This window comes from Urocampus carinirostris, chromosome 8, assembly GCF_059441175.1.
Source record: "Urocampus carinirostris isolate Australia breed hairy pipefish chromosome 8, RoL_Ucar_1.0, whole genome shotgun sequence".
NCBI classification, from domain to species: Eukaryota; Metazoa; Chordata; class Actinopteri; order Syngnathiformes; family Syngnathidae; genus Urocampus; species Urocampus carinirostris.
In genome coordinates this window covers 3,469,948-3,482,812 of record NC_142356.1, presented here as the reverse complement: position 1 = coordinate 3,482,812, position 12,865 = coordinate 3,469,948, and the positions used below count along the sequence as shown (strand labels likewise).

Genomic DNA, 12,865 nt, shown 5'->3' with positions numbered 1-12,865 from the left:
ACACAAACATGGAGATTTATACACTCATACAAAGGTACACTGTTTTTAAATTTTAATAAATGATGAAACTCAACGAAGGATAATGTAGCCTGTGGTTTTGTGTGGGTAATGGATTGCCATTCTAGGCCTACAATAAGTAAATTGTAAGAATCCTGTATTGAGGGGTAATACTAAAACAACAATCCATTTTTTTCTATTGATTTTTTTACCACTAGGAGGGGCTAAATAATACACAATATTATTTTATAAGGAAACGTTTGCTTTTTCACGCAATTCCGTGCTAACGGAACCTATTGACTAGGCAAGATAATACTCAAAACCTCAGCATGTGGAAAATGAAGAAACCTTGGTTTCGACCTAATGTACATGAAGTATATCAGCTTTTATTATAAATGAATATTTTCAATGCAAATACAAGTTCAAACTAATGTCAGGAACTTCAAGCGAAAGAACAAAGTTCAGCCTGATGTCGTGGTGCAAGCGGAAAACTGAAGTTGCGGTTTCCTGTTGACCTATACGACGCCTCAAAAACTCATTTAGTGCGAAATTATTCGTTGTGGTTGTCCTCTTGTGGGGAAATTGCAGAAATAACCTCGTAAGTTGGGAACGTCGTATCCCGGGGTTAACTTGTTATATGGGTGTTCATCCCAGTTACCAAATGCTAGATACCTTATGTAATCAAATATGTACTCCAACGCGTTTCCTATAAAAATGTCAATATTTTACTTAAATGCCTATGTATTGTTTGGATATTCTCCTGCCTTGTAAAAAATTACAAAGATGCAAGTGAGGGTCGGCACTGGACGTGGCACTCCCAAGTAACACATGTAAAACATGGACTTTAAAGAGAACTAGACAATTCCCGCGGCAATTGTAAGAGTTGTGATTGATCTGGCAGATGTTGGTGGAGAACCGGTAGCGTTGAGTTGTTAGCATTATGAGTTAGCATAAATTTATTAACTCAGAAAGATGTATTCGTCATTTTTTTACTTGGTTCTGCGGGGGACTACCGACAGTGTTTACAGCTACCTTGCGCTAATACTTGGGCTGGCTATGCCAGCCCAACACTTTGCTAGCGGCGCACATAGCTGTTAGCATCCTCTCGCTAGCATACACTCTTCGGAATTCACCATTTACCCATGGTTAAAGGTAATGTGGGTCGGGCCCCCTCAAGCCACCCTGGACAGTCCCTGATTACTATGACTACCTCTGGTAAAGCCCTCGTTTCCATGGCTACCCATTGAATTGAATGGGCCGAGTACTCCGGATGGGAGATTCTCAAAATACAATAGTGCGGATGGAGACTTTTTTTTGGTCTCAAGCAGAAATCGTTTTTTTTGTCGGTCAGGCCGGAATTTTTGGTACATGAATTGTTGGGCCACTCCAAAAGCTCTGGGAGGAGTTACCTGACAAACTTTTTTGTCAGAAGATAGATATAATAATAAAAAGATCTCAAGCACAACTACATTGCCCTGTGCTTACAGCACTTGGCAATGTAGTCGTGCCTTGCTGAAGCAATCACAACTAAAAAACAATGAAATACTATCAGGATGAATAGGCAAAAGAAATAATGACAACATAGAGTGGAACCTGGGTTTTCGAACGCCTCTCAGTTGAAACAAATGGGAGTCCGACCAAAAATTTAGAGAAATTCTTGCTTCTTCTTGCTGTTCGGTCAAAAAATCGGAGTTCGAACGCCGGTAATGCGTGAGTGCGTACGCTAGGGTGCCATGCTGAGCGGCGTACGGGTGTTTTAGCCCCTTATTATGCCTCCGAAGAAAGTCAATGGAAGCAGCAAAGTTGCTACAGGTGAGAAAAGAAAAGTAGTGCGTGCAACTATTGCATTTAAGAAAGAAATAATAGCACCACCGTCCACCTGCGCCTTCTGCTGACCACCACAAAGGTAAGAAATCCTATTCATAATTCTTTTCTTTATCCTTTTTTTTAATTTTTACACGTTCATGTTAGCGTAATCTTTTGTACGGAAGATTACGATAACGCGAACGTACGATTAGCCTGGGTTAGCTTTATGTTTACGTTAAACATTCAAGGTAAACATTCAGGGTGTTGGAACGGAGCCCAACTTTCAGGGTGTTGGAATGGAGCCCCCTTTCCAATGAACTGCTCACCCCTTGTTGTGGAGACCCGGGGGCTAAATGACTTGTAAACGACCTGATTTTTTTATTTTTACACGTTCATGTTAGCGTCATTTTTCGTACGGAAGATTACGATAAGGCAAACGTACGATTAGCCTGGGTTAGCTTCATGTTTACGTTAAACATTCAGGGTAAACATTCAGGGTGTTGGAACGGATTAAAACGATTTACATTATTTTTAATGGGAAAAACGATTTCGGTGATCGAACAAATTGCTTTTCGAACAGGGTTCTGGAACGGATTATGGTCAAGAACCGAGGTTCCACTGTAGTACTTAGAAAAACTGTCCTATGCAAAGAAGAATAGTGCAATGTAACAATGGTACAATGAATACAAGTGCAATAACATTTAGCAGCAGCATTAAAAAAAAAACAATATAATTCACAAGGTATATATTTCACAGTTCCGTGCTATGGGATAAACAAATGAATGAATAGAAAAAGATGAACATTTTCTGGTAGACAGAGAAACAAGTACAAAGAACAGGTTGATGGTTATATTTTATTTTCTCGTATTTATTGGGCAAAAACAGAGTATAACATCAGATACGGTTGCTTTTTAAATATCACCATACACAAAAACCATGAATACATGGTATCCCTTTTTTTAAATATACATCAAAATAAAAAACAGACTGTTTCTGTGTTATGACTGAGAAGAAATGGCCGACACAGGCCACTCAAAGGTGGGGCGCGTAGTTTGAGGTGTCCTTCAAAATTTTTTCTAATGAGTATGTGTTAACAATGCCCAACTGAGTTCAAAGAGCTTTTATACTTTGTTTTCCATTGCGCCTATCTTCTGTGATTTCATTTGTATCAGGCCTGTTCGGGGCGGAACAAACCCACAAAAAGATGAAAAAAGAAGAGTTCGGTTAAGCGCGTCGAAGAAATTCCATGTACCTGCCGCCACCCCTTGGCTTAAAGTCATGATTACAGCCTTAAGTTTTCAAATGCTGCACCCCACTTTTGATCACATAACTTAATATGATGTAGGCAATTTTCTCCCCCTCCTTTCATTATAGGGATATGGTAGGGACAGTCAAATTAAGAGGCAAGAAGGTTATGAGATACTTGAAATGAGAAGTCCTGTTTATTTGTTTGGCCCTTAATCACAAGGAGTCTCAAAAGGCTGCACAGACCACAGACTGTTAAGACCCCATCCACTGATCTAAAACCTACATGAGGGCAAAGAAAAACTCAAAAACCTCAAGTCAAGTCCTGTTTATTTGTTTGGCCGTTAATCACAAGTAGTCTCAAAGGGCTGCACAGACTGTAGAGTATTATTAGACCATCCCCTGATCTAAAACCAACATGAGGGCAAGGAAAAACTCAAAAACCTCAGCATAAGTCAAGTCAAGTTTATTTGTATAGCCATTAATCTCAAAGGGCTGCACAGACCACAGATTATTGCATACCACAGACTTTTATCACACCATCCCCTGATCTAAAACCTACATGAGGGTAAGGAAAAACTCAAAAACCAAGTCATGATTATTTGTGACGCCCTTAATTACAAGGAGTCTCAAAGGGCAGCAGAGATCAAAGACTATTATGATACCATCCCCTGATCTAAAACCTACATGAGGGCAAGGGAAAAAAAATCAAAAACCTCAGGTCAAGTCCTGTTTATTTGTGACTCACTCAATCACAAAGAGTCTCAAAGGGCTGCACAGACCACAGATTATTGCAAACCACAGACTATTATGACACCATCCCCTGATCTAAAACTTACATGAGGGTAAGGAAAACCTCAAAAACCTCAATTCATAAGTATTTTTGATGCCCTTAATTACAAGGAGTCTCAAAGGGCAGCAGAGATCAGAGACTATTATGACACCATCCCCTGATCCAAAACCTACATGAGGGCTAGGGAAAACTTAAAAACCTCAACATGAGGGAACTGAAGAAACCTTGAGAAGGGACCGCACATGAGGTCACCCCAATTCCAGGATGACCAAAAAAGAACTAAAAAAAGGCTCATGCTTATATTGGACATTAAACACATATTCTACATTTTATAACAAAAGAAAATGAGGATTTAAGAGTCCAATCTCAAATTCATGACGTTGATTAAACACAGAGCGTTTAAAATGGAAATCGTCATTGTTCAATCAACAAAACAATATTAAAAAAAAAGTTCCGGACACAAATTCACAATAATACACTTCTGTGATGCAAAGTAATTCAAGAAAAACTATTCCTCCGATTTTCAATATCAATGAATGTTTGAGGGCATGTCGTGGGAATTCATCACTCTTCGTTCAAATAAAATAGGAAAAGGAGATAGATTCAAAAATAACAGAAGACGAGTGGTGGAATTTTTGTAAAACACAATGCACGTCGACTCGCTTCAGGATTCCGAGGGAATTCAACTGCAAGAATAAGTTTTGCATTACCCCGAAAATTTTCGAGTTTTTCAGAGGTTCAACAACCATGCTGGAGAACGTGTGAAAAACTTAGACGTTGACCACACGGATATACCGTATTTTCCGCACTATAAGGCGCTCCAGGTTATAGGGCGCACCCCCAAAAAAATAGTTTTTGGCCCTATATTTTCCATACATAAGGCGCACCGGATTATAAGGCGCTACAACGGGAACGTCGACAAAACAGTCATATCGTTCAATCCAACTTATTACCCCCTTAACATTCCGAAAGCTTGCAAAGAAGCAGAATACGTGTCTCAGACATGTACAGAAACAGTGTCTGTACGATGTCACCAAACAAAAATTTCTTAGTTTCCATTTGATTTTTTGCTGGCAACTGTGTGGACAGCAAAGTAAGAATTTGATTGTGCAGGGAAACGGGGTTCTGTACTGTGCATATGACAATAAACACTTTGAATTGAATTGAGTTTCAAAATAGACTCATCACAGAAACATCAAGATCGTTCTAAAACAAGATACCGGGAAAATATAATATAAGTTCTCTTGCAGCCATCACGTTCAATAATGATACGTAACCATGGTCTTCTTACAACCGTGAGTGTAGTAAATCCAGGAGAGTCAAATATTTACAAATACACAATAATAAAAAATGTTTTCTCTATGCCGTAGTGCAACCCAACGTGTGATTCACATTCTTCTTTTTCGGCCAATTGCAGGCTTTGTTTCGCCCCTTTAGCCTATGCGAGCCTGTAAATGATAAAAAGGATCCGCCCCCTTTACCTCCGAATAACTTTAGCCAATAGTGATCGATTCAAATGATGATTGACACATAGGTTAGCCAATGAAACGCCGGTACATAAATCCCAGCATACACCGCGGACGACTTCGCCTTCGGGGGAAAATCGAGTCGGCGGCTGCTTGCCTTAGTTCCAAGACTTTGCGACTTAATATTGATCCATATATAAGGCGCACTGTATTATAAGGCGCATGGTCAGCTTTTGAAAAAAATAAAATAAAGGCTTTTAGGTGCGCCTTTTAGTGTGGAAAATACGGTAGTTTGGTTTTACCCGAGAATACAGGAAAAAATTGTGGTTGGTTTGAAAGAAAATTGTGGAATACCCAAAACAATGAAGGCGTTAGGGTTTGGCATACCTCCAACCACCAGAGGGCCCCAAATGGCGTTTTGAAGTGGGCACAGGTGAGTCCAATCATTCTGAACCCTTTAAAAGGACAATGTTGTTTAGCAAACTTTGTTGGGTTATTTTGAGTTTTTATGTCATCCTCTGTGTTAGTTTCACTTTCACGCCAGGTTTTTATATCTAGTTTCTTGTTTCGACCTTTTGTGAGTTGCCATTCTTGTTTGTTTGGTACGTTGGTCTTCGATTTTTATTAATAAATGCAGTCCTCTTTTTGAGAAACCATTCCTGCAGTTTCTGCCTCCCCCACATAGGTTCATCCACACCGCATAACATATCCATCCATTATCTGCACCGCTTATCCTCGCCACAGGGGCGCTAGATCCCATCCCAGCCATCTTGGGGAAGTGGGCAGGGGACACCCTGTACTGGTTGCCAGTCAGGGCCTGGGCACAGACTATTCACTCACTGGGCACGGCCAATTAAACTGAAATGCATGTTTTTGGAATGTGAGAGGTAACCGGAGTGCCTGGTGGAAACCCACAAAAGAATGTGGAGACCATGCAAACTCCGCACAGGAAGGCTGGTAGCTGGATTTGAACCCATGACCTCAGAACTGTGCTGCTGACGTGCTAACCACTCAGCCGCTGTGCCGCCCTTATCATAAAACAAGGTGGCTCTATTTGGGGAATCTAACAGAAGAAATATTACAAAAAAACCCCAATGGGCGGCATTAGCTCAGGAGGTAGAGCGCTCGTCTTGGCATCAAGAGGTCGCAGGTTTGATTCCCGGCTCCTTAGATGTCAACGTGTCCTTGGGCAAGACACTGAATCCCTAATGCCCCCAATAAGCAGGTAGGCGCCTTGCGTGGCTGACTCCCGATTGCTGTGTGAGTGTGTGTATGAATGGTAAAGTGTGAAGCACATTGTAAAGCGCTCTGGGAGGTCTTCATTGCCTTGAAAAGCACTAAATAAATGCAGACCATTTAGTTCACTTTTTATTTTTTTTTTTAATTTTGTTTTCCTTTTTTTATCTAGCGTTTTACATCATATTAAAAAATAGCACGTTTTTTGCACAATATCTATACACATATGTCATTGGTGTATTCCAATTATTTTCCGAGATAATGAATTATGAAGACAGTCTGTCTCGTCTTAAGACTTCCTGAGCTTTGACGCCATGTGAAGAACACCAGCACCCGAGCAAATGGCGAGGAACCAAAATGGGGCAAACTGGCAAAAATAACACAGAGATAACAGGTGCTAAACCAGCCGGGCTACGGCAGGCTAGCCGGCAGCTTAAAATGGCTAACCGGGACTAATCGGCAGAAAAAAGGGATCCTGGCTGACCAAAAACATGAAGTGAGCAGCCGGCATAACTGCGAGCCAACAACAAAACACTACCACGGAAACAAACTCGAACCCAGCAGGAGAAAAAAAAACAATTAGCCCGGCAGGCTAGCCAGCTAGCTATCTGCTATCGGGGCTAACCAGGAAGCAAGGTAACGGGGAGCTATCTGGACAATATTATATTAATTGTAAGACACGCCGTGAAAAACACAAAAGGAAAAGTCACAATCACATCCCTAAAATGGGTGAAAAGCGGAACGCACGCTGTACACGAAAGCAGGAAGACTTACTACCCGTTGTTGATCAAAGCACGCAACTCGGAAAAAACAGTCAGAAGTTCCCCTGCAACATGCTAAGCAAAGTTTCAATGACTCCATGCAAATATAAGCACTATGGAATAGCTGTTTACTACAATCGGTGTCTGTTTTTGAATGGGACCCGCCAATGTTCCGATTCCTCGCCATCTCCCGGTAAGATAACAGCTCTAGTGGATATGAGGTCCTGCAATGTCATGGAACATATCTGCATGATTGCGGGGAGGAACACTACCCGTTATGTGTCCAATTTTAAAAAACGGTCTTTTGTAACCCCTTTATGCACCCCCCAAAACAGTCTGGTTACCCCCATGGTGGGTTCTTGTGTGTTTTTTCACATTATGATTCCGAGTGAAGGTTTTACCACAAATTGAGCAAGCAAAAGGCTTCTCGCCAGTGTGAGTTCTTGTGTGTGCTTTTATGGCATTCTTCTGGCTAAATCTTTGACCGCAAACTGAGCAGGCAAAAGGCTTCTCCCCAGTGTGGGTTCTGGTGTGTCTTTCTAAGACAATCTTCTGGCTGAAACTATGACCGCAAATTGAGCAGGCGAACGGCTTCTCGCCAGTGTGGGTTCTCGTGTGTTTTTTTAAGTTCCAATTCCGAACGAAAGTTTTCCCACAAACTGAGCAGACGAAAGGCTTCTCGCCAGTGTGGGTTCTCGTGTGTAACTTTAAGGCGTTCTGCCCGCAGAATTGGTGACCGCAAACCGAGCAGACGAAAGGTTTCTCGCCAGTGTGGGTTCTTTTGTGTCGTCTTAAGTCATTCTTCTGGCTGAATTTCTGACCGCAAATGGAGCAGGCAAATTGTTTCTCCGCATTATGGTTTTGCGTATGCGATTTCAAGCTTCTTTTGTGCGTGAATCTTTTACCACAAACTAAACACTTGAAAGGTTTCTCACCGGTGTGGGTGATTTCGTGAGATCTGACATCAATCTGCAGGGCGAATCGTTTCCCGCAAATGGAGCAGCCGAAAGGTTTCTCGCCAGCGTGGGTCACCGTGTGGCTTTTCAAGCGCCCGATCTCGGTGAATCTTTTACCGCAAACCGAGCAGGCAAACGGCTTCTCACCGGTGTGGGTTCGTGTGTGTGTTATCAAATTTCCTTTCTGGGTGTATTTTTTACCACACACTAAACAAGGAAACAGTTTCTCCCCGGTGTGGATCCTTGTGTGTAATTTCAAGGAATTCTTCCAGCTGAATCGGTGACCGCAAACTGAGCAGGAAAAGGGCTTCTCGCCCGTGTGGATTCTTTTGTGTATTTCTAAGGAAGTCTTCCAGGTGAATTTTTTACCGCAAACTGAGCAGACAAACGTCTTCTCGCCAGTGTGGGTTCGTGTGTGTCTATCTAAGACAATCTTCTGGCTGAATGTTTGCCCACAAACCGAGCAGGCGAAGGGTTTCTCGCCAGTGTGGCGTCTTTTGTGTATTTCTAAGGAACTCTTCCAGGTGAATCTTTGACCGCAAACCGAGCAGGCATAAGGCTTCTCACCGGTGTGGGTCCTGATGTGCCCCATTAGATTTATCTTGTGACGGAACTTCTTATCGCAAAATGTGCAAGCGAAAGGCTTCTCCCCAGTGTGAACTTTCATATGCAACTTCATATAAGCTTTGCGTCGAAAGGTTTTCCCACATTGAGAACACGTGTTATCACCTGGGGACTGTTTGTCGCTTTCGGTGTTTGCAACGGCGTCGTCATTCGTTTCCTCGTGTTGAAAGGAGCTGATGCTTAAAGGCTCCTGCCAACTGTTCTCTTGATCTTTGATGGTTGAACGCACCCCGTCCACCAGCAACACCGCATAGTCTTCTTCCTCTTTAGCATCAACAGGCTCCACATCCTCCTTCTCCACCTTTATAACGTGATAAGGCTTAAAATCTTCCTCCTGCTCCATTTTCACGCCAGGAAACTCTGGTTCCTGCTGCGCAGGATGCAGATATTTTTCACCGGCATCTGAAAGACATAAGGCAGGTCAAATTTATTTGTATTGAGCCTTTGCACGGCAGTTGAGTTGAAACAAGTACCAAAAACCACAAGAATATAACCATTACTTTTTAGAGGGTTATTTCTTGCTGTGCGAACCAGCAAGGTTCTAAGCCTGATTTGGCATTTTAATGTATCCCTTTGAATGAAGACAATTGACGGTGATGTTTTATCTGCCCTCAAATTTTAAAAATAGACGTTTTATGTATTCCTGATCCATTTCATGTTAAGTAGTTACGAACGTTGAGGCTAACTGCGACTCCCCTTCAGGATCTCACTCCCCTTCACGTTTTTGTTTTTCCCTGTGCTTCTCAGCCCTGCGTTATCTGACGGAGCAAGTGTCACGATCGTTGAATGGTTGTTTAACAAGTATCATAAAAGTCAAGTCGAGTTTATTTGTGACGCCCTTAATCACAAAGAGTCTCAAAGGGCTGCACAGACCACAGATTATTGCAAACTACAGACTATTATGACACCATCCCCTGATCGAAAACCTACATGAGGGCAAGGGAAAACTCAAAAACCTCAGTCAAGTCAAGTCATGTTTATTTGTGACGCCCTTAATCAAAAAGAGTCTCAAAGGGCTGCACGGATTAAATACTATTGCAAACTATTTTTACAGACTATTATGAGACCATCCCCTGATCTAAAACCCACATGAGGGCAAATAATACAAATATTATCAACCTAAAATATAGGTTATTCATATGCTATAGAGTAGAAGTGCGTTTTAAGCTTAGATTGAAACATTTCCACTGAGGTTGCAGATCCAATCTCAGGGGGAAGAGCATTCCACAGCCCGAATGGAGAATGCTCAAGAACCTGCCGATTTCTTCTTGGCCCTTGGGATCACTAGTAGACCAGCGTTTTCAGAGCGAAGGCTCTGGACCGGAACATAGGGCGAAATTAAATCTGAAAGATATAAGGGAGCAAGTCCGTGCATGATTTGGTATACTACCGACAGAACCTTCAAATCACATCTTAAGCGAACAGGGAGCCAATGCAGGTGAGCTAAAATCGGGGTCATGTGATCAAACTTTCTTGTCTTAGTTAAAAGCCTTGCTGCAGCATTTGGTACCAGCCGAAGGCTCTTGATTTTGGACTTCGGGAGACCAGAGAGTAGGGTATTACAGTAATCAATATGGGAGGTAACCAACACATGCATTACCATAAATTCCTGACTATAGAGCGCACCTGATTATAAGCCGCACCCACAAGATTTTAAGAGGAAAATCGTTTTTGTACATACACAAGCCGCACCTGTATATAAGCCGCATGCGCCCACATTTAAACATGTAACACAAACACAAAATTAACCCAAATCCGACTTCAAGTCCCGCGATTGAAACTAAATGTCCTTCATGAAAGTCCACAGTCCAAAAATCATAGAAGTCAAAATGAACGGAAAATGATACCGGTACTTAAAGTTTGATGCAGACCTGCAGAGTCCGGGTCCCGTTGAAAGCAATCCAAGGAAAAAAGTGTGTATTTCCAAAGGCAAGGGTGGGAAAAATATATCAGATGAACACATTTACTCACGCAGCTCCTTTTTCTTTAACCAACTTTTTACCCTCTTCTTTCCTTGTCCGTCCCTCACCTTTAGCGGTCCCCACTTAAACTCGGCACCCCGCGTTTGTTCCGCCCCTCCTTTTTCGTTCACGCGTGCAAAACATATCAGAATAAGTGTCTAAAATAAATACAAATAAATACATTACAAAAATATACAGTTGCAAATACATATTATACATGGGTTACACATATTTACAAAGAAAGACGGTACACCGAGAGAGTTTTCAAAGCTTTAATAATAATAATATAGCTTTGACAGGGCAGTTAATGGTAGCAACACTCGAGCGCCGCTAGCGGTCGTTAGAAAAATGACATAAATTGGCCGCATCACTGAATAAGCCGCAGGGTTGAAAGTTTGGGGAAAAAAGTAGCGGCTTATAGTCCGGAATTTACGGTATATTCCCCACGTCAGACTGGGACAGCCTAGTCCAATTTTAGCAATGTTACGAAGATGGAAGAAAGCTGTTCTAGTAATATTCTTCACGTATGTTTGAAAGGACAGATCGGGGTCAAATATGGCACCTACATTTTTAACTGAGTCACTCTGGGTGATATTACATTTGTCAATGTTCAGAGCTGATTTTGAGAACAAGTCACGGCATTTAGATGGACCAATAATTAACATTTCAGTCTTTTCAGAGTTAAGGTGCAAGAAGTTGAGTGCCATCCACTCTTTTATCTCAGTGAGGCAGGCCTCAACATTTCCACAATTTAGAAGACGTTACTTGAGCTACTTAGTACATGAGTAGCTTTTTGGTTGGTTGGATTCCTTAACGGGGCAGCACGGCGGCGCAGTGGTTAGCGTGTGCAGGCACAGTTCTAAGATCTTGGGAACCTCCTGTGTGGGTTCAAATCCAGCTCCCGGACTTCCTGTGCGGAGTTTGCATGTTCTCCCCGTGCTTGCGTGGGTTTCCTCCGGGCACTCCGGTTCCCTCCCACATTCCAAAGACATGCATTTCAGGTGGATTGGCCGGTCCAAATTGTCCCTAGGTGTGAATGAGCGAGCGAGTGAGTTGTCTGTCCCTGTGTGCCCTGCGATTGGCTGGCAACCAGTTCAGGGTGTCCCCTGCCCACTGATGAGATGAGATGGGATTCCTTAACCACTGGAGCTGTAGGGACACCATTTCCCGTGGTGTGTCTTGGGCAAGTACAGCCGGTTAGCGCCCATCCATCTCCAGGCCAACATATTCAGAAACTAAAATGACCAACCTTGCTTGAAAACAGCCTCCGACTGTCGGTATTCTCTCTCGGTCTCCTCTTGCGCTTCCTGAAGCTCCTCTTTCACATTTCCTTCCCCACTTGAGCACATTTTCTCCACTTTTAAAGCTCACGCTTGATTTTGAACAAGTTCAATAGAGATTTTCCGGTGGACTATAAAAAAGGCCGATTGGGAGTATAAAAGGCAGTAACTACGCAAACTAACAGGACGTTAAATGTAGCCTGCTGTCAAGTTTAGGTAATTATATGTGGAATATAGAACATTTGACAATCTTGTAGCTATTATCTTATTCGGCGTTTTGTACGGCGGCCATGTCGACATCTCCTCCAAAACACACAACCGCAGTGTATTGTGGGACGCTGTACTCTTCTTCTTCGAGTGTAATGGCGTGTGCATCCATCACTTTAGCTCATTACCGCCCTCTGTTGTTGGGGATATTTTCCCTATCTCCACTCTTCGATTTACTGTAACTATACAGTATATTAAATCTCCAATTTGTAATATTTGACTACTATTTTGAAAACCAGTGCCAAATAATGTCCGCAAAGCAGCAAGATGCCAGACAAACATGGCGGCGACGTCTATGTAAAAAAATACACATTTCTCGATTTGGGATTTTTTTAAATATAAAAAATTATATTGGCGTGATAGTTCATGTCGTGTGTTTGTCTAGTATTCAAATCAATTTTTTTACTGAGTGAAAGTTTTTTGTACCTTTAAGAGACACTAAATATTACACACTGTCCCTTTAAAGCACAGGT

General features: G+C 42.2%; 1 protein-coding gene across 1 annotated transcript; it reads right to left on the bottom strand.

Moving 5' to 3' along the window:
* Positions 1 to 2,639: 2,639 nt before the first annotated feature.
* Positions 2,640 to 12,441, bottom strand: LOC148360518 (uncharacterized). The gene is made up of 2 exons (XM_088341374.1): positions 12,095 to 12,441; positions 2,640 to 9,286 (listed from the first exon to the last, which is right to left on the bottom strand). The coding sequence occupies exons 1-2, from the start codon at positions 12,192 to 12,194 to the stop codon at positions 7,620 to 7,622; spliced, it is 1,767 nt and encodes a 588-aa protein (XP_088197500.1). The 5' UTR covers positions 12,195 to 12,441; the 3' UTR covers positions 2,640 to 7,619.
* Positions 12,442 to 12,865: the final 424 nt, after the last annotated feature.

Bases quoted from the DNA above. Each gene is read 5' to 3' on its own strand.
- LOC148360518 (XM_088341374.1), bottom strand. From the start codon at position 12,194: ATGTGCTCAAGTGGGGAAGGAAATGTGAAAGAGGAGCTTCAGGAAGCG. The intron at 9,287-12,094 runs GTTGGTCATTTT...TATGTCTTTCAG, and splicing joins GGAGGCTGTTTTCAAGCAAG to ATGCCGGTGAAAAATATCTG.